The sequence below is a fragment of the Podarcis cretensis genome (assembly GCF_951804945.1).
Source record: "Podarcis cretensis genome assembly, chromosome: 18".
Classification (NCBI taxonomy): Eukaryota; Metazoa; Chordata; class Lepidosauria; order Squamata; family Lacertidae; genus Podarcis; species Podarcis cretensis.
This window is the reverse complement of record NC_137188.1, coordinates 13,726,990-13,748,177: the sequence shown is the minus strand read 5'-3', so window position 1 is coordinate 13,748,177 and position 21,188 is coordinate 13,726,990. Positions and strand designations below refer to the sequence as shown.

General features: G+C 50.0%; 3 protein-coding genes across 4 annotated transcripts in view; 1 reads left to right on the top strand and 2 right to left on the bottom strand.

The window, feature by feature from the left end:
- NWD1 (NACHT and WD repeat domain containing 1) overlaps positions 1–21,188 on the bottom strand; it is a 134,762-nt gene that overhangs the window by 31,845 nt on the left and 81,729 nt on the right. The gene's annotated exons all lie outside the window — the stretch shown is intronic.
- Positions 185–9,942, bottom strand: TMEM38A (transmembrane protein 38A). The gene is made up of 6 exons (XM_079960898.1): positions 9,731–9,942; positions 4,885–5,041; positions 3,570–3,754; positions 2,851–2,938; positions 2,448–2,565; positions 185–1,950 (listed from the first exon to the last, which is right to left on the bottom strand). Exons 1-6 carry the CDS (start codon positions 9,852–9,854, stop codon positions 1,720–1,722), a joined length of 903 nt encoding a protein of 300 aa, XP_079817024.1. The 5' UTR covers positions 9,855–9,942; the 3' UTR covers positions 185–1,719.
- On the top strand, positions 11,708–16,360 carry SMIM7 (small integral membrane protein 7; the record flags this gene model as incomplete). 2 transcript variants are annotated; one of them, XM_079961072.1, is made up of 5 exons in its annotated part: positions 11,708–11,819; positions 13,658–13,699; positions 14,063–14,115; positions 15,865–15,955; positions 16,232–16,360. In XM_079961072.1, exons 1-5 carry the CDS (start codon positions 11,794–11,796, stop codon positions 16,245–16,247), a joined length of 228 nt encoding a protein of 75 aa, XP_079817198.1. In that variant the 5' UTR covers positions 11,708–11,793. The 2 variants fall into 2 exon arrangements, with proteins under 2 accessions (XP_079817198.1, XP_079817199.1); XM_079961073.1 differs by lacking the exon at positions 16,232–16,360 and having other exon boundaries at positions 15,865–15,959.

The following is a 21,188-nucleotide window of genomic DNA, read 5'->3' as shown; positions in this document are numbered from 1 at the left end:
TAAGATTTAATAATAATGATATTTTATTTATATCTCGCCTTCCCCAGCCGTAGCCGGAAATGTGGTCGACTCTACTGAAAACCCACCCACCCGCCCGTCAGAAGATGCCCCATGGGGGGGGGTGTCTTTTCCCCCTCTCCAAATTGCAAACAGGAGAAAAACACACAACACACCAGATGGAGAATCGCTTCTCAAAGGCCCTTTATTCCCAGGTCGGCTGTGTGCCCCACGCCTCAAATCTTGCATGGTGCCCACCGGGCATTTATTTGGGTGAGTGAGGGGTGTCGGGAAAAAGGCACTTTCTTGCGGGGAGACTGGGGGTCGAGGAAGGGGTCGGGGTCTCCGCCCCCCCAGGTCTTCCGTTTGGGGCGAGGGCAGCCAGTTCTCTCGCCAGGTTTGAACCCACACCACCCAAGCCCAGGAAAACCCGGCTAGCCTCTTCCTGGGACCCAGCTGGCCCTCAGCCCCGCTCTCTTAAGCCCAGAGATGCAGGAAGAAGAGAGAAAGCACTCTGTGTGCGCTCAGAGGCCCCTCTGTGAAGCACATGCCAGGCCCGGGGTTTTCCGCAGAAGTTCACCGGCGGGTTAGAGTGTGGTGCTGGTAACACCAAGGTTGTGGGTTCAAGCCCCGCACGGGACAGCGACGTATTCCTACGTTGCAGCAGGTTGGACTAGATGACCGTCAGGGTCCCTAGCCACTCTGCAACTCTATGAAATCTGCTCCACTAAGCACCCAGTGGGTGAGGCTGCCAAAGGGCACAGGGCCTTCTCAGTGGTGGCGCCCTCTCCCATCAGATGTCAAGGAAATAAACAACTGTCTGACTTTTAGAAGTCTGAAAGGAAGTTTATAATGTCTGGTGTTTTATTTTGCTTTTAATCTGTTGGGAGCCACCCAGAGTGGCTGGGGAAACCCAGCTGGATGGGCATGGTAAAAATATATTATTATTATTATTTATTATTTATACTCCACCCATCTGGCTGGGCTTCCCCAGCCACTCTGGGCAGCTTCCAAGAAAATACTGAAATACCGTAATGCATCAAACATTAAAAGCTTCCCTAAACTTTTATTTTATTAGGGGAATAATCATTCCCTAATAATAATAATAATAATAATAATTATAATAATATTAATTCCTACTGGCGGCAAGGAGGGGCAACTGAGAGAGGTGGAAAGGGCAGCTCTGAAATTCCACGAGCAGCCAAAAATGGATCAATAAATAGATAATTTACGTGGGATTTGGGGCTCGGGGCCCCAGGGCTCTGCACGCTCCCCATTGCTGCAGTTGCAGCTGGCTCTGGGGAGGGCATACACACAAACACACACACACAGGCACAGCAATGGCATGCGAGTAGAATGGTGGAAGCACTTTGCCCAGCGATTCTCGCAGGAACCAGTCAGGAGGGGGCTGGAGACAAGTCATTGCCCCACATAATAATGGTGGGGGTCCGGCTGGATTCCAGAGGCCCCCCAAGTGCAGCTGAATCCCAGGCCGGTCTCTCTGTGCCAGGACAGCGACTCTTCCATGGGGTCAAGAAGGAGGGAAGCGCGAGGGTGGGCTGGCCGTTCCAAAAAGGGGTCCTGGTTTTTTCGCGAGGTGGGGGTCCTGGAGCAGTCTTTGTGTCCTGAGGAGCCCCCCCCCAAGATGGGCGAGAAAAGGTCACACCGGGAGTCAGCCGTGGGGTTGGAAGGGTCCCCCAGTCTCCTTCCCCCTGGGGGGTCTCACTCAGCCTTCTTGGCCTTCCTCTTCCTCGTCCCCTCGTTCAGCTCCTCCCGCGACTTGGCCGGCAGCTGGGGGGGCTGCGGAGGGGGCATTTCGTGGCCCCCTCCGGCGTGGTGGTGGTGGTGGTCGTCGTGGTGGCTGGAGGGCACGGAGCCGAAAAGGATGGGGCAGGCGACCCCTTCGAAGGGGGCGAAGGGGGAGCCGTGGGAGTGGGTCGCCGTCATGAAGACCTGGGGGGGGGGGGAGTCGCCATTAGCAGTTCCATACCATTTGCATCCCCTCCAGCGTTTCTCCTCTGAAAATAGGGACGTCCTATTCCATCCCCTCCAACGTTTCTCCCCTGAAAATAGGGACGTCCTAAGGAAAAGCAGGATGTTCTGGGATCAATTCAGAAACCAGGGCAGCTTCAGTAGATCTGATGCTGTCCCTGGAAAATAGGGGCACTTGGAGGGTCTCCCCTCCCTTCTCTGGGTGTCCAGGGGACAATGCAACCCACACTCTTCACCCCCCTGAGCTCAGCTGTAGTTGGGGGTCTAATGGTCCCTTTATCCCAGCAACGTCTGTTTTTTACCAAGATGGCGAAACAAATAACATCTGTATTACCTCCAAGATTCGCCAAATACAGACCCGCTTTCGCTAAACCCGGGTGCCAACCCTTCTATCCAGCGGAAAGATTTAATTCTTTTCCTCTTGGCCCCCCTGCCCTGCCCCATGGCCGGAGGCTCACCTTGCAGACAATCATGAAGAGGGTGAAGAAAAATATGAGTGTGGCTTTGGAGACAGGAAGCCAGTGAGCTTGTTGCAGCGTGAAAAGCAGCGCCCCGTACAAGCTGGCTTTGGAAGGGCTACAAAGGCAACAGAAATTGAATTTATTTTATTTTAAAATACACTTTCAAATGCCTTTTTCCCCACCGCTGAGGGCCATATTGCCTCCCGGGGGCCACACAGTGGTGGTGGGCAGGGCCAGAGGCAAAGGAAGGTGGAACTCCCCACCTCTTGACAGTCTCCCTCCCTGTGCTTTGTTTTGTACAAAAGCACCTGCATCGAATCCCTCTGAGGTCTTTGCTCCGTCCCTACCAACCCAGGCAGGCAGCAGCCGCGCCCAACAGGCAGCAGAGCGCTTTACTCACAAGGTCATGTGCAAGAGCTCGTTTGTTTCCGGTTTCCAGATGCCTCGCAACAGCTGCTCAAAGTTGGACATGAGAGCGACTCCAGATCCTGAGGAAGGAGGGAAGGAAGGAAGGAAGGAAGGAAGGAAAGATGGAGAGAGAGAGAGAAAGGAGGAAGGGAGGAAGGAAGGGAGGGTGGGAGGGTGGGAGGGAGGGAGGGAGGGAGGAAGGAAGGAAGGAAGGAAGGAAGGAAGGAAGGAAGGAAAGAAATAAAGAAATAAAAAAGGAAGGGAGGAAGGAAGGAAGGAAAGAAGGGAGAGAGAGACACTTATTGTTTCATTAAAAGTTTTTAAGCTAGAGGTTGGATAACTCTCTGCCAGGGATGCTTCGGTTGTTTTCCTCAGGAGTCCCTCCCAACTCTATGATTCTGCAATTTATTTAGAAAGTCCATAGCCCACCTCTCGGTGGTTTCAGCGGAGGGAAAGTGGCCTCTTTGAGGGCTGGACATCCGGCAAGGATTCCTCTCCACACCCTTCATGAGGGAGCTCTTTGCAGAGGGGAATGGGACTCCAGAGTTTCCGACCCTGCCTGGAGACACCGCAGGTGGAATCTATAGCATTCTGCATGCCAAGCAGGTGTTCCAGCCGTGAAGCTACAACCTGCCCCTAAGATCAAAGTTTCCAGACTTCATGATCTGATTTAAGAAGGAATTCGCGCAGGGCGGGGCAGTGGCGTCCCACCTTTGACGAACCCGACGATGACCATGATGAGCCAGCCGTTGTGGTACTGGTGGTGAGCGTGGTGGACCCCGGCCGCGATCTTGCGGACCCTGACCACCTCCTTCATCGCCACGAAGACCAGCTTGACCGGCAGGAAGCTGACGCACTTGTAGAAGATGTTCAGAGGGCAGTAGAAAGTCAAGTACCTGGGGAGAGGAAAGAGCGGGAGGTGAAGCCGGCGGGACTCCCTGCCACAAGGCGAGGGGGTGAGGTCAAAGGAGGTCAGGCCAAAGCTCCTGGACCAGTTTCTACACCTGAGCCTCCCTTGACCGTTCCTCATCAGGCTTGGTTTCCACACTCTTTATCATCGAAGTCGCCCTCCTCTGCCCACCTTCCAGCTTGTCCACATCCTCCTTCAACTGTGCTGCCCAGAACGACCCAGCAAGGCAGGACAGAATGGGCATAGCTGTCAACTTACAGATTTGAAAATAAGGGACCAGCAGCCTCGGAAATAAGGGATCAGCAGCCAAAATAAGGGATTTTCCAAAGGGCACAGGTATGTTCGACTTCTGAGCCCCTCCGAGCCAAAGGCAGAAAGCCCAGCCAGCAGCCAAGCGAAGCCTCAAGCGGTGGTTCCCACAGCGCAGCAACCCGGCAAAGGGGATGCAGCAAGGAAAACCACCGTCACCTCTCCGCTGGGAAGCGCTGAGCAAAGGCGAGTCCCCAGGCAAGGCGGCCGATTTGATCGGCACAAGGCATGCAAGCTCCACCCCCCAGTCATTCTCAGACTCCTTATTGGGTGAGCAACGCAGCCAAGCAACACAGTTGGAGCCTCCCTCCTCCCTGGCCGGCAGGGAGGGAGGGAGAGGAGCTGCTTCCTTTGAAACCCGGGAAATTTAAGGGACATCATCAATAAGGGACAGCAGCGGGACACGGCGCTGGGATAAGGGACTATCCCGCCAAATAAGGGACAGTTGACAGCTATGCAGAATGGGGCACAAAATTGTTAGGGGTGCCAAATTTCAACACCAGTTGCTGCTTCAAGAAAGCTGCACACTTCTGTCTGCAGAAAGCGGCTTGCGAACCAGGAAGTGACCTCTCTCCCGACAACGGAGCGGCTCTTTATTTTCTTATCTCTGTGGCCGCGATCTCCCGGGCACAGGCAACCCCACGCTATGCCACTGCCCCCCCCCATGCACCCTTTGTGCTCATGCAAGAGGGATTGTCTGCTTGGGGATACAGAACCGTAGGACTGTGCAGCTGGAAGGGACCCCGGGGGGTCATCTAGCCCAACCCCCCGCAATGAGGGGCAGGGGAGGCAGAGACGTGGCCTCACCAGACGGCCGTGGCCAGGAGGACGCTGGCGTTGTTGCTGAAGTAGTCGACGGGGGCCTCTCCCAGGAGCAGGTCGGCAAGGATGTAGCTGCCGAAACAGTAGAGCATGGCGCAGACCCAGGAAGCGAAGGGGCTCTGGCGGGACAGTTCCACGGCACCTGCGGCGGGGGGGAAAGGGAGAGAAGCGCGGCCCCTTAAACACCTTCCCCTCTCTGGGCATCTTCCGCAGCAAGGAGCTATCGACCCCGAGGGGTAGTGATGAGAGATGTATATTTTCCTCCTCTTCTCCTAACACTAGGAGCCTTGGGCATCGGATGAAGCTGAGCATCGGAAGGTCGGGGACAGAATTCACCTAGGGAACTCCTTGCCACAGGCGGCGACGGCCCCCCCCCCAACTTGGGTGGCTATACAACCAAGAATAAATAGTTTAAGGTTGAATTCTGGACGTAAAGGATTACAGTGGCGCCTGGGTTTCAGAACGTCTCCGTTGATGGACGTTTCGGTTTTCGAACACCGTAAATGCTTCGGTTTTCGAACGCGCCTTGGAAGTCGAACATGCCACGCAGCTTCTGCTGGGTGCAATCGATCTGTATCTTTGCAACCATTTTTTTTTTTTTTTGTGGCTGTCTGCGCCTCGGTTTTCGAATGTTTCAGAACACCAGGACGCATTATGTTTGAGAACCGAGGTACCACTGTATCATAAAAGATGTGGGAGGAAGGACCCACAAAGGGGAGGATGGAAGTCTGGGAGATTCCTTGGAATCTTGCTTTTATTATTTATTTGTGATACATCTCTGTAAAATTTTAATTTGAAAAAATGGTTTTTCAAATTCAAATTAAAATACACCCACACACACACACACCCACACACACCCAAAGAGCTTAAGAACTTGACCCCTTATCACAGCCATAGGCAAACTCTGGCCCTCCAGATGTTTGGGACTACAACTCCCATCATCCCTGACCACTGGTCCTGTTAGCTAGGGATGATGGGAATTGTAGTCCCAAACATCTGGAGGGCCAGAGTCTGCCTATGCCTGCCTTATCACCTCTCTGTTCTGCGCAACACCTCTCGGCTCTGTCTCTAGTTTGATGCAAAAAGGAGATTTTTTTGTTACTCCTGTGGGCCATTTATTGTGGGTTCGAATCCATGAACCAGGGCGGCGCTTAGCGCCCGTGAGCAGCTGCAAGGGAAGGAAGAGGCCCCCTCTCTCTGTGAACCGGATACCCCATCCGCTATCTAAAAATAAAGCAGGCAGGGGCCTAGGCCTCTGCTTTCCTCCACGGACGCCAGGCCTCAAAAGCCCGAACTATCCTTTCCCTGCTTGCAGAGATGATCCCAGGTCCCCCATTTTACAGGGTAGGGAGGCAAATGCAGGCCTAGATGATGATGATGATGATGAGGTTTGAACCCAGATACTGTTATGAGAATTATAAGGTCTAATATATAAAATGAATGGTCATAAACGTACAAGGCAAACACATACATAAGTATATCAACTACGTGTCTGAAATAGTACAGGAGAGCAATCCTGAAACCATTTGGACTCTTCCAAATTGACCTCAAATTGGGGAAAGCTTTCCAATTGTCTTTGGGCTGTAGGGGCATACGCCTCCCTTTTCAAATACAGCCTGGCAAGTATCTGTTCAGCTGAGCACACTTATCAATATGCGTAAGAGACTTGGTGTCAGGGACTCAGCGGGAGCGCAGGGAGGAGAGGAGATGGAGAGCGAGGGGGAGCAATCCGAGGGCAGCGTAGGAGAAGATGACAGCAGCCCAATAGATTCCATGAGCCTCTCCAGCGAATCGGAAGATTCACAGAAGGGGGCGCCGATGGGCAGGGCAAGGGGCGACCCAAGGGGGACACCCCAGAAGCAAGGGGCCAGTGGGGACTCCCAGAGCAGCAGTTGGAAGTCAGGACCAGCTTCCCCACCAGAGCGTAGTGGGGGGGAGGAGTCCCAGGTGTCAGAGCCCACATATGCACCACCAGCGAGAGAAGATGAGTCAGGGTTGACCACGCCTCCATCGGAGAGCGAGGGAACGGTCAAGAGGAAAGTTGCAGGCTGGGCGCGCGCGCCAAGTTCAAATGTACAGGCGAGCGGCACAGAAGGTAGCCCGGATAGGGAACCAGGTCCTAAAGCCCGCCGGAAGGAGGGGCAAGAATCATCAGGGTCAGCGTCAGAGGAGTCCAGGAAGGATGAGACCCTAGCGGGCAGGAGGGCCCAGAGGAGAAAGGAACTTAGGAAGAGGTGGAGCAAGGCGAGAGTCTTAAACTGGTGTGGAAGGGGAGGAGACTCAGACGGGACTTCGCCGGTCTAAGGTCGAGACGTAGAGCTGCGCGCTGCGGCTTTAAAATGGAAACTGAACCTCAATAAAGACTTTTGTACATAACTACAGCCTAGCGTTGGTCCTCTGTGAGCTGGGACCTGGAGGCAGCTCTGACACTTGGGAACTGAGTATTGACCATCTCCAAGGAATGGCCAGGCTACCCAGAAAAGGCAATTGATAAGGCATGATTGATCAGGTCTCCTGGCAGACAGGAGAGAAGCAACACACTCCCATTTCTGCTGGGGCCCACCTCTTTCTGTGATGTTTTGGGGGGTGGTCTTGAGCTACAGGGTAGGCAATTTCAAAAGTCTATAAAGGGGCTTGTGCACCATTGTTCTGGGTTCCTCCAGAATGTGGGGAGTGAGGACCCTGTTGCAATTGTTCAATAAAGACCAGGCTTACTAGCCGCTTTGCTTCTCAATATTCTCTGCTTGGCCTCTGTTATTTTCTCCTACCGATAGAGAACCTACTTAAGGACTCTACATGGGCCCATAAGGGAAAGAGAGCAGTATTTTTCTTCTAGCAGTATATGTTAGCTTGAACAGAGCGGGCCGCATTCTGCACCAAACCCAGGACCCTCCTGCCTCTCCCAAACCCTTCTGTTCGTTCAAGGCCGCAAGAAGCAAGCCGTCCACGGTTTCTCGGGGGAAATGCTCTGCTGGTGAGGGTAGTACCCTAGAGAATCCCATCCTTACCGCCCCCCGCCAGCCTTGCTGGGTTCTCAGTGCCCAAGTCAAGCAGTTGCAGAGCCTGCTTCTAATTTGGGAAAGGAATGAGGACCCAGGGAAGGGAAGCCGGCAAGAAACTGGATATCCCACAACGGCCAAGAGGCAAGGGCTTATTTTGCCCCCAAGAGAAAACGTCGGCGGCCCTCGCAAAGCCGTCCCTGACCAGAACCGATTCTGCGCTGTTATAAGGTGGGGGGACTGCTCCTTTCCCCTAATTATTGCTTTCACTTCATGGATCAATGGTCTCGTTAGGGAGTAAAATCCATGGTAAATTGCTGTTTTAGGGGTTGTTTTTAAAAGTCTGGAACGGATTAATTCGTTCTGCATTCCTTTCTATGGGAAAGAAGCGTGCCTTGGTTTTGGAACGCTTTGGTTTTGGAATGGAATTTCCGGAAGGGATTAAGTCTGAGAAGTACAGTGGTACCTCGGGTTACATACGCTTCAGGTGACAGACTCCGCTAACCCAGAAATAGTACCTCGGGTTAAGAACTTTGCTTCAGGATGAGAACAGAAATCGTGCTCTGGCAGCGCGGCAGCAGCAGGAGGCCCCATTAGCTAAAGTGGTGCTTCAGGTTAAGAACAGTTTCAGGTTAAGAACGGACCTCCGGAACGAATTGAGTACTTAACCCGAGGTACCACTGTATTCCCTTGTGAGCTGAGGATGCTGGGAGCATCTCTGAAAGAAACAGGCCTCCTTCCTGATCCTGACCCCATAGCCTGAGTCTCACTCTGTTGCCCAGTCTGGTCCAAAGTGGGTCCGGTTTCCTCTGCTAGAGGAGCTGGGTGTTAGCTGGGGATCGCCTCTCCCACTCCGTCCCTGGGGCATGCCTACACACTGCTGCCGACCCACACCCAGGCCCCCTCTGGACCCCTGGCCTGTCCTTTCAAGGAAAAAGAGCCCCAACTGCCTCCGTCCATCACACCCAAGGTCTCAGCCTGGAGGGTCTCAGGTTTCCCCAAGCCAAGGTTGTCTCTGGCTCCTTGGCGCTGCTGACTGCGTTTCTGTGGGACATTCCCACCCCACACATCTTTATTTAGAAAGTGTGCCGTGCTTGGGGACGAGAAACCCAGCACAGCGTCACCGCCGCCACTCTAATACACATAACCCCACCCCAATACAGCAGCCCCCCATGACTGAAATACAGGCTAGACCCTTGGGGTCCCGTTGTATGGGTCTTTCCCCCCCAAGTCTGCCCCCTCCCCAACTTGGGAACACATACAGGAATCAGCACAAAGCCAGAGGGAGGTGGGTGATTTAGTCTCCAAAAAAATCCATGGCAGGGAAGGAGGTACTTACTCCAGATAAATTACCCTGGGGTAACAGCGCTTGGGGGGGTGGGGGGCAAGTCTCCCTCCCCTCTTATTTCACAGCCCCTGGGATTTATGTTAGCGGGTGCAAACCCTCAGTTGGTTAAGTATTTTTATCGGTTTTTTATTTATTTATTGGGGAGCTGTCCCCGCCCCCGCTACCCCCATGCCCCCCTCCTCTTCCTTAAGCCCGCTTAATCCAGTGCAGCTCTGGAGGTTGGGGGGGAGGCTTGGCAGAAGGGTAACTTTAAATCCGCTGTGGGGCGCGGGGATTTGACACGGGGAAAGATGGAGACAGAACCTTAATAAATCCTTAATAAATCACGCGCCCACCCCCCCCCCAAAAAAAAGGATGAATGGGGATGTTCTGAGCCTATGGTCGGTGCGGGGGTGGGGGCGGCACGGGGAGGGTGGCCTAACCCCGTGGGAGGAAAGGGGGTCGCGGGGGGGGGGGGTCGCGCGCGAGGAGGTGGTCTCCTTGCCTTTTTCATATTTGAGGTAGAGAATGGAGACGACGAAGTAGCCCAGGTCGAAGACGGGGAAGACGGGCAGGCGGGCGAAGGCGGCGGCCAGGTCGCCCACGTCCAGGGCCCCCACCAGGTCCATAGCGGCGGAGGCGGCGGCAGGTGCAAGCGGGGGAAGCAGGAGCGAAGAGGCCGGGAGCGCACGGGAGCGCAGGCGGAGAGGCCGGGAGCGCACAGGAGCGCACGGAGCGCACGGAGGAGGAGGAGGGGGGCGCAGCGCCGGGGGGAGGGGGGAGGGGAGGGGGAGGGGAGGGTGACGCCCCCGCCCGCCCCCCGCAGCGCCGCCCCCGCCTCCCTCGGTGGGGCGGAGGGGGGGGGCACATAGGAAGCTGCTACCTTGGACAGTGCCAAACCGCTTGGCGACTATCCAGGAGAGGCGCGTTTTCCCCGAACTGACAGCAGCGCCTTTTCCGGGCGTCCAGCCAGCAGGTGAATCGAAGGATGCTGCGAATTGAGGGGGGGGGGAATGAACTTGGGGGCTTCTGCCCTGGGAGCCCCCCAACCCACCCTTGACAGCCCAGAAACCAGAGCCACCACTCTCGGAAAGAAAGGAAGAAAAAGGAAAGGCCGAAAAAGGAGGGGTCGCTAAGTTCTCCAAAGTGCGAAGCTACAAATGCGGCCCCCCCCCTCCACGGGAATAAGTGGCTTTGATTTTGATTTTAAATTTATGCTTGTCAAGTTTGTGCATTTCATCAATTCGCTCATTTTCAACGATTTTGCATTCATTTTGACATTTCAAAATCTGACTTCCTTCTTGCCCCGCTTTCTGCGGCTCCTGAAATTTAATTTCCATATATTTTGCATGTCCAGATTAGCCTAACTTGCTCGTTTGTTCATCTTCTTTAAATATATTGTTAGGGGATACGTGGCTTTGGTGGAGGCTGGAGGCGACCAGAGGCGGCGCTCTCGCTCGCCTAATAATAATATTAATAATAATAATAGGCTGATAGGGAGAAGGGACGGGCAATGACTTTGCTGCCACAGGAAGAGAGAGAACTCTTCGGATCTGGGTTTCCTGGAAGAAGCGTGTCGTTGGCCACCGTGAGAAACAGTTTCCCCGCTTTGGCCTGACTCAAGTGCACGCCTCTTCGGTTCGCAGGGAGAGTGGGACTCCAGATCTTCACTTTGCTTAATTAATCCGGATTAACTTTACCCCACCTCGGATGGTTATTCAATAACTCCGCTTTCGACCCCTGTCGCCGGTCGCGCCAGCCAGGATCCGAATGAAAGGGAGCTCGGGGGTTTTGAACGCGGGCAGAGGCTCCTCCCCGCATACCGGATGAACTCCGGCTAGGAACCATAGAATTGCAGAGTTTCAAGGGACCCCGCCTCGCAATACAGGCAGGTGTTTAGAAAGTTGATGGTGAAAAAATTATGGAGTAAGTAAATTGTGAAAAATTTTATGAAATAAGTAATTTGTGAAAAATTTTATGAAATAAGTAAATTGTGAAAAATTGGAGCCCATTAGTCATCTCACGGCTACCCGACCCTGGTTTGAGCTTTCCTCGTTCGTAGATTCATCTAATCCCCCAACCATTCAAAACCCCCGGCGTGCATTGGCCACCACCTGGTAGCAGGGAGTTCCACAGGTTAACAGAAATGGACACAGACACCCAGTGCGATGGGGCTTTTTGCTCTGAGCCAGCTGCCCTTCTCCCCAGATGTGACCTTCCCGTCCCCCAGTTTCCCCTGAAACAAACTCCCTTCCTGATTCCCCCGTTTGCTGTTTATCATCAGCAAAATCTGAGTTTCAGAAAGGGCATGTGGCTTCACAAGCTGCTACTGAGCGTGCGCAGGCTGCGGGCTGGGCTCCTGCGGGTGGGCGTGGCCTGTGGAGGGGTGTGTCTAACGCGTCATCGGGGCTCCTTCCCGGAATGGGCGAGCGCCACCTGGCGGCCGAGGCGGGGAAATTTAAAAACAAGGGAGGAGGGATGCCGCTTGCTGATTGGCTGCGGCGCTGATTGACGTCACTAAGCCTGGGGGAACCCTTCTACTTCCGGGAGGAGACTGGGAGCAGCAGGATGCTGGGCGATTTGTTGCTCTTCGGGTAAGTGGGGCGGGGGGGGGAGGGGAAAGATGCAGGGTTGCTAAGCAACGCTGTCCCAAGAGGAGGGGGCGGGGCAGGAGAGGATGAGCCCCCCTTGCAAGGTGGGGGGCTAATAGGGCGCCCCTGCAGCAGGAGCTGCACCTGACGGATTCCTGCCTGTCGCGCAGATAGGAGGCTGGTGGTGGCGGCAGGGGAGGCCAGGAGGAGAGGCGATCTTCTTTGGCTTCATTCCCTCCCGACATCTGGCCCTCCAGATGTTGCCAGCAGCAGGACCAGTGGTTAGGGATGGTGTGGCGATGGGGGGTGCTAATAATAATAATAATAACAACAAATTTTTATTTATATCCCGCCCTCCCCAGCCGAAGCCGGGCTCAGGGCGGCTAACAACAATAAAATAAGACAACATTTTAAAATCATTTCATTAAAAAATTACTTCAAATCAAATTGATGGCAACCATTGGGTAGCGTTCTGTGAAGATTGCCAAAGGAGGGGGTCAGACTGTGTCTCAGCCAAAGGCCTGGTGGAACAGCTCTGTCTTGCAGGCCCTGCGGAAAGATGTCAAATCCCGCTGGGCCCTAGTCTCTTGGGACAGAGCGTTCCACCAGATCGGGGCCACGGCCGAAAAGGCCCTGGCTCTGGTTGAGGCCAGCCTAACCTCTCTGTGGCTTGGGACCTCCGAGATGTTTTTGTTTGAAGATTGTAAGTTCCTCTGTGGGACATACCAGGAGAGGCGGTCCCCTAGGTATGAGGGTCCTGGGCCTTATAATTTATTTATACCCCGCCCATCTGGCTGGGTTTCCCCAGCCACTCTGGGCAGCTTCCAATGGAATATTAAAATACAATAACCTACTAAACATTAAAAGCTTCCCTGAACAGGGCTGCCTTCAGATGTCTTCTAAAAGTCTGGTAGTTGTTTATCTCCTTGACATCTGATGGGAGGGCGTTCCACAGGGCGGGCGCCACCACCAAGAAGGCCCTCTGCCTGGTTCCCTGTAACCTCACTTCTCGCAGGGAGGGAACCGCCAGAAGGCCCTCAGGAGAGGGACCCTGGTGTTTGGGGTGGAGATGCTCCTTCAGGTTTACTGGGACATTTAGGGCTTTCAAGGTCAGCACCAACATTTTGAATTGTACTGGGAGCCAATGTAGGTCTTTCAAGAACCTGCTAAAACCTGGGAGGCACCATGGTTCAAAGCAGTAGTGGAGCATGACTTCAGTGGCTCTCAGCCCTGGCTGCCTTGCAGGGCTCTTTAGGGAGGTTAAATGAGAAGGGGATTGGCCAAAATGACCAGAAGAAACCAGGAAGACCGAATTTTCAATAAGGAATGGGGAGGGGGGAATTATAATTTATCTTAAAAACCCTTGTAAACAGTTGAAACTGTTAGCTGGACTGGAATAACACTTGTAGTTTAATGGTGAATTTTGGGCACAATGGAGATTTGGGTTATATTATAGAAGATGTAGGAGGAAATGGTTAACAATAGGATGCACAAAGGGGAGGATGGAAGTCCGGGAGAGCCCTTGGAATCTTGTTTTTATGATTTATATTAAAGCATCTCTGTAAAATTTTGATTTGAAAAACCATATATATATATAGTCTATATATATATATAGACTATATATATATATAGTCCAGGAGATGTTGTGTTTTTATGTTGGATGTTGGATATGTGATTGTAAAACTTTGATTCAAAAACCAAATAAACAGATAAAAAATAAATAAATGAGGAGGGAGAGACCTGTGGTCCAAAGCAATTCTGGGCGGAGAGGTTGAGAAAAACTCCATCCATTGAAAGCTGCTCAGTTTCTCATTTTCCTTCTCTCTCCCCCCCCCATGCAGGACACTGTTGGTCAACGCAGGAGCAGTGCTAAACTTCAGGCTGTAAGTGCTCAGAGGTGGGGGGAGCAGCTGGGCTGGGGAGGGAGGTGGGGTTCAGCTTGGGAGCAGGACCACAGTTCTGGCTTGGAAGAAGGGGTTCAGGATATGGGTGCTCAGGAGAAACCACCTTCCGGCCACTTGTTCTCGCAGAAAGCGCCGCGTTCAAGTCTTTGCCGCCAGGGGCGCGCTCCATTGTCTTCCGAGACGGACGGATGTTGGGACGTAGGTGTTCCGTTAAGCCAGAACCCATCGGTGGAGCTCTCGTCTTCTGTTCATTTGTCCAGATCCCTTTCAAAACGCTTCCGCTTCATGCCAGTTGTGAGATGCTCTGGTTTGCTGTAAATCCTCCTCTCTCTTGCCTGTTAGGAAGAAGAGAGAGAGCCAGGGCTTTGGAGAAGAAGTGAGGGAACCCACAACAGGTAAGACCCTCCAGGCAGGCGTGGGGTTGTAGCTGAGGCCTCCATTCTGCGCCCCCCTTGCTGTGCATTGTTGTTGTTTAGTTGTTTAGTCGTGCCCGCCTCTTCGTGACCCCCTGGACCAGAGCATGCCAGGCCCTCCTGTCTTCCACTGCCTCCCGCAGTTTGGTTAAATTCATATTTGAGAACACTGTCCCACAATCTCGTCCTCTGTCGTCCCCTTCTCCTTGCGCCCTCCATCTTTCCCAACATCAGGGTCTTTTCCCGGGAGTCTTCTCTTCTCATGAGGTGGCCAAAGTCTTGGAGCCTCAGCTTCAGGATCTGTCCTTCCAGTGAGCACTCAGGGCTGATTTCCTTCCGAATGGAGAGGTTGGATCTTCTTGCAGTCCATGGGACTCTGAAGAGTCTCCTCCAGCTCCAGAATTCAAAAGCACCCATTCTTTGGCGATCAGCCTTCTTGATGGTCCAGCTCTCACTTCCATACATCACTACTGGGAAAACCATGGCTTTGATTATACGGCCCTTTGTTGGCAAGGTGCATTGTGCTGTGCATTGTGACCCTCTAAAAACCCCACTAAGGTCATAGCTTTGGGATACCCCCATGCCAACCATGGAGAAGGGCTTTGAGTGACAGGTGTTGCATGCAATTGGGTGCTGAAGCCTCCAGGTTCTGTCATCTCCAGGAAGAGCTGGCAGAGGCTCTCTGGCCTGAAGCCCTGGACAGCTGCTGCCGGTCAGTGTAGGCTGTTCTGAGATCGGTGGCTAATGATCCGACAGCTTCTTCTGCAAGAGAGCCCTTGCATGGGATAGCTTTGCCCTCCGTCGAGCCAACAGGAAACCTGACGTGAAACCACACCGCTGCCTGGTATTCCAGGCCGCTTGGCTCCACGCAGGTACTGCAATTGCTTTATCTAATTCCTCAAGGATGGCTGCGAGTTCCGGACACTTAAGGATCCTGATTAATTCTTACGCTAGAGCCTGAACGTTGACCATTAGCAGTGCCTGGCCTCTCCCTTGAGCCTGGTTTCATGGAGATGGTTCTTAAGAACAATCTTGCAAGAATGAATCCATATTCAAAAAAACAACAAATCTTCCCAGCTTCCAGGGGCTTCCCATTTTTCAAACACAATTTCCTCCTGCATTAACTGTGCCTCGTGGCGTTTCAAAAAAGTGCCTAGAATTGAACTCCAAAGTCAGAAAAATGTTCTAGTACTACTTATAAATTGCATCTTGTTTGATAAACCGGACAGTCACCCTGCATAATTTTCTCTTGTAACTTTCCCTTACAGGATTCATATGATTGAATTACTTCTAAGGATTCCCACCAACACATTACATCTATCGCCCACTGTTTCTTTTTTATAAAAAGAATGAATTGCAAAGTGCCTTGCTCACAGCTTTGGTACTTGAAATATAACGATTGCAAGCAGCCTCAAAGCAGGGGCTCAGGGTTTCTTCAAAACTTAAAAACCAGGGCAGTTTTTAAAGGTTTGGTCTCCCATCTTGATTTGAAATGGTGCCCCATTGTACCCCAACGCCGGCAATAATATGCTCCTTGATCTTTGCAACCGTTGCGCAAAATCTGGTTATGAGCAAGCAGAGAGACAAACAGCTTTCCAAATACTTGTTAGTAGATTAATTAGTTCCCGTTATTCTGCACAAATGTCGCTGTGCATGAAAGGAGTATAGCTTGAGAGGAATGGGGCAGCAGTAGGGACGCCTGCCATTTTATATTATTTTATTTCCACTTAGGTGATAACATCAGGGAGTTTCTGCTGAGCCTGAGATACTTCCGGATTTTCATCGCCCTGTGGAATATCTTCATGATGTTCTGTATGATTGTGTAAGTTGGGGGGGGAAGGGTGTCATCTTCCCGGTTGCGCGGTTGGTTTTGGGGCATTTTACGTTCATATTTATTACTTGCAGCCTCGTACCCGATGCTGCTCAGGAACCGAAGGGCTATGGGGAAGCTGGATTTGAGCCAGTAAGAGGTCCAGATTTCACCTCGGCCATTTGCACACCATGGCTCTTTCTTTTGCAATATTGGGGACAATAACCTTGGGCCTGTTTATAACCGAAATAATCTGTTGTCCATTTTCTCCCTGCTTTTGTCTTCTAGGTTATTTGGATCTTAAACCATCTTTGGTGGACTTCGCTGCTGGCTATAACAACCTGGGGAGTGACTTTCAGCTGGAAGTAATGTCTTGTCCATGAAGTTAAAAAAAAAAAAAAGCCATGTTTTTAAGCACTGCAAGTGTCTTGGTGTCTTATTTCTTCGAAAAAGAGAAATCTCATGAAATTGTGGCTTCTTTTTGTGTCCAAGCATATATAAAGAGACGATTTATTTCGCCTGTGGTGGGGGTTATTTAGTCCAGTTCTTAAACTGGTTTATTTGAACCATGGTCAGGCCTGAAATGTGCGAAACCTGCCCAGCAGCTTAGCCGTGGTAATTTTGCGGCCAAGAAACCCCAATCTGAAGCAGTGGCGTAGCGTGGGTTGTCAGCACCCGGGGCAAGGCAAGTAATTTGCGCCCCCTAACCCGTGGATTTGCGCCCCCTAACCCTAACCCCCAGGTGTTGCGCCCGGTGCGGCCGGCCCCCCCCTGCACCCCCCACGCTACGCCACTGATCTGTTGTTGGCTTTACAAAAAGCTTGGTTTGGTTTTAACCACGGTTTGGTGTGATGGGATTCCTCGGCCGTGATCTGTTCGGCTAGGGTAGCTGGACACTCAAACCGAACTCTGGAGAAGCCAAGCCATGGTTTGCCTGTCTCTGGAATGACCCGTGGCTTGTTCAGCAAACCATGGTTCTGTCTTCTTCTGCGATCCCTCGTAGCCGAGTCAGATTGTCTTCCATAAACACGGTTTTAACAATGAGTCCGTAAGTGACTGTGGAGGCCAGTTCTGGATCCCCATGTCCTTCCACGGTGGGGACATTGGTTTCCGGGTGGGAGTTGATCCCGGTGAGCATTTGCCAAGCATGCCTTCCTCTCAGCACGTTTCTCCCTTGCATCCTGAGTTCGAGTGTCTCCAAAGCCCACGACACCTTTGGGAAAGGCTGTTCTCCAACTGGAGTGCTCACAGGCCAGTGTTTCCCAGCTGTTGGTGTTTATACTATATTTTTAAAGATTTTCCTTGAGAGAGTGTTTGAACCTCTCTTGTTGACCACAAACATTACGCTTTCCATTTTTAAGTTCGGAATAGAGGAGGTGCTTTGGAAGACGATCATCAGGCATCCGCACAACATGACCAGTCCAACGAAGTTGATGTTGAAGAATCATTGCTTCAACACTGGTGATCTTTGCTTCTTCCAGGACACTGGTATTAGTTCGCCTGTCTTCCCAAGTGATGTGTAAAAATTTTTGGAGACACCACTGATGGACTCTTTTAAGGAGTTGGAGAGGAGTTGTTCAGCAAACCATGGTTCTGTATTTTGAAAAGGTTCCTTGCGGCAAGGGGAGTTTGAGGAAGCCATGACGGGTTCAAGGGAGCTGTCCGGAGCAAACAGTCCCCCATTCCACTTCCCTTAACGGCGGAGGAATAGGAAGGCTCTCCTGTTAACGGTGCACCAGAAGCGATGGTTCGGCCATGATGGAGAATCCGCAGCTGCCCCACCTGGATTATTCCTTTGCCAAGTGACAACCATAACCTGCGTCATTTTTAAAAGCAAACACACCTTTGCAAATCACATATAATTTAATGATCCCAGTGATTTTGGGGGATTCACAGAAGGGTTTCCCCCCTTTTTATTTTCAGTTCTGCTTGACTGTTAAAAGTGAAGTGTCTACTGTCACATACATTTTTATTTTTTATTTTGAAAAAGAAGCCAGGCCTGCCTTGCTTTACCTCAACGGCAAGGCCAGCGGTGGGGGGCGTACTTTAGACATGCCCAGGAACACCACGGCCCCTTCTGAATGCTTTTTTTACCTATTAAAAAGTTAAAAATGCACCTGCAACATAATGGATTCATAGCTCTGAGGGAACATCCTGAGAGGAATCGTGGACAGGGGGCCAAATTTTTCAAAAACGTCGTGGTTTGGCTGGGCCAACAATTAGGTGGTGTGTTGGAAGTCTAGATTTCTGTACCGTATTCCCCACCCAAATTGATTTTTGAATTCTGAATTTATTGAAAATATATATAACATATATAAAGGTAAAGGGACCCCTGACTGTTAGGTCCAGTCATGACTGACTCTGGGGTTGCGGCGCTCATCTCACATCGCGGGGATTCGAACCGCCAACCTTCTGATCAGCAAGCCGAAGAAGCTCGGTGGTTTAACCCACAGCGCCACCCGCATCCCATATAACATATATAATGTATTAAGATTGACTGCAGTTCTCACTCAGGTCCACCAGGATTGAGAACTGTCGCTCTCTGATTGGTCAGTCAGTTGGAAGTTGTTAGTGTTCGAAGTCACTTAGCATTATATATAGAAAGAAGCCGGCTAGGCTGCAGTCAGTCTGAGACTCCAGGAACACTTCTAGCTGCTGCAATAAAGAGCTGGGAATCTAAAAGAGCTGAGATCTTTGTCCCTCTTTCCTACTATTTAACACACTAACAAACACACACATATATATTACAAACTATTGAATATATTTCATAGTTTTTAAAACAGGTAAATCTGAAGGACGGGACAAACTATTGAATACATATTTGTTTTATACCTATATTTTATATTGTGTTTAAAACTGACGTAAATCTGAGGGACGGGCTATTGAACATATATATATATGTATATATATACTGCTTTTATACATATATCTTTCACGTTTAAAGTTACGTAAATCTGAGGGACGGGCTATTGAATATATACATCATAGTTATATATATATAAATACACACACACACATATATATATATATAGTTAATGGATTAACGGAGAGGGGTTCCTGTAACTATATATATAAAACTATGATATATCACATTTAAACAGGTAAATCTGAGGGACGGGACGAACTATTGAATACATATTGCTTTTATACGTGTATTTTATATTTTTCACGTTTAAACTGAGGTAAATCTGAGGGATGGGTTTTGAATACATATTACAACAGTAATATATACACACACACATTCTTGATAATGTCTTAGCATTGGGTTCTAACACTGTCTCTAACTTTGATTTTTCCACCTGGAAGCCCACTTTTTTATCCTGGTTATAGGCCTCTCTTATTTGAAAATAATGTAGCCAGTCTCACACCTTATCTTTAAGCTTCTCATAACTCTGCAGTTTCAATTTGTCACCTTCCTCTTCCCAAATTTCCCAATATTTTGGCCATTTAGTCTCCATATTAAGTTTTTTCAAAGCTTTCGCTTCCATAGGTGAGAGCCACCTTGGGGTTTTACCTTCCAGAAAATCTTTATATCTCAACCATACATTAAACAATGCTTTCCTGACAATATGGTTTTTAAAAACCTTATGTACTTTAACCTTGCCATACCACAAATATGCATGCCACCCAAATGCATTATCATAACCTTCAAGATCTAAGACAATTATGAGAAATGTTGGTCAGAAGTGAAAAAAGATCTAGAAATTTGGTCAAACTTGAAGCTTTCCTTGCTAGGTCGAATTGCTGTTATTAAGATGAATGTATTGCTGAGAATGCTGTTTTTGTTTCAATCTTTGCAAATTATTGATAAGATGGATTGTTTCAAGAGGTGGCAAAGAGCTATCTCCAGATCTGTCTGGCAGGGCAAAAAGCCCAGAATAAAATTCAAGATACTTACAGATACTAAAGATAGAGGGGGATTTGCCCTGCCAGATTTGAAACTTTATTATGAATCAGCAGCTTTTTGCTGGTTGAAGGAATGGCTACTTCTTGAGAACACAGACATCTTAGATTCTGAATGCTTTTTTTACCTATTAAAAAGTTAAAAATGACTCTGGGGATCGTGGGGATTCGAACTGCCAACCTTCTGATCAGCAAGCCGAAGAAGCTCGGTGGTTTAACCCACAGCGCCACCCACGTCCCATATAACATATATAATGTATTCAGATTGACTGCAGTTCTCACTCAGGTCCACCAGGATTGAGAACTGTCGCTCACTGATTGGTCAGTCAGTTGGAAGTTGTTAGTGTTCGAAGTCACTTAGCATTATATATAGAAAGAAGCCGGCTAGGCTGCAGGAACACTTCTAGCTGCTGCAATAAAGAGCTGGGAATCTAAAAGAGCTGAGATCTTTGTCCCTCTTTCCTACTATTTAACACACACACACATAAATATATATTACAAACTATTGAATATATTTCATAGTTTTTAAAACAGGTAAATCTGAAGGACGGGACAAACTATTGAATACATATTTCTTTTATACATATATTTTATATTGTGTTTAAAACTGACGTAAATCTGAGGGACGGGCTATTGAACATATATATATAAAACTGATATCTTTCATGTTTAAAGAGGTAAATCTGAGGGATGGGACAAACGAATACATATTGCTTTTATACATATATCTTTCACATTTAAAATTACAGTATGTAAATCTGGGGGATAGGCTATTGAATATATACATCATAGTTTTATATATATATATATATATATATATACTATGATATATCACATTTAAACAGGTAAATCTGAGGGACGGGACCAACTATTGAATACATATTGCTTTTATACATGTATTTTATATTTTCCACCTGTCGCCTGTCTTCCCAAGTGGTGTGTAAAATATTTCGGAGACACCGTTGATGGACTCTTTTAAGGAGTTGGAGAGGAGTTGTTCAGCAAACCATGGTTCTGTATTTTGAAAAGGTTCCTTGCGGCAAGGGGAGTTCGCTTGTCCAAGACTTACAGAAAGGAGGCAGCCATGACGGGTTCAAGGGAGCTGTCCGGAGCAAACAGTCCCCCATTCCACTTCCCTTAACGGCGGAGGAATAGGAAGGCTCTCCTGTTAACGGTGCACCAGAAGCGATGGTTCGGCCATGATGGAGAATCCGCAGCTGCCCCACCTGGATTATTCCTTTGCCAAGTGACAACCATAACCTGCGTCATTTTTAAAAGCAAACACACCTTTGCAAATCACATATAATTTAATGATCCCAGTGATTTTGGGGGATTCACAGAA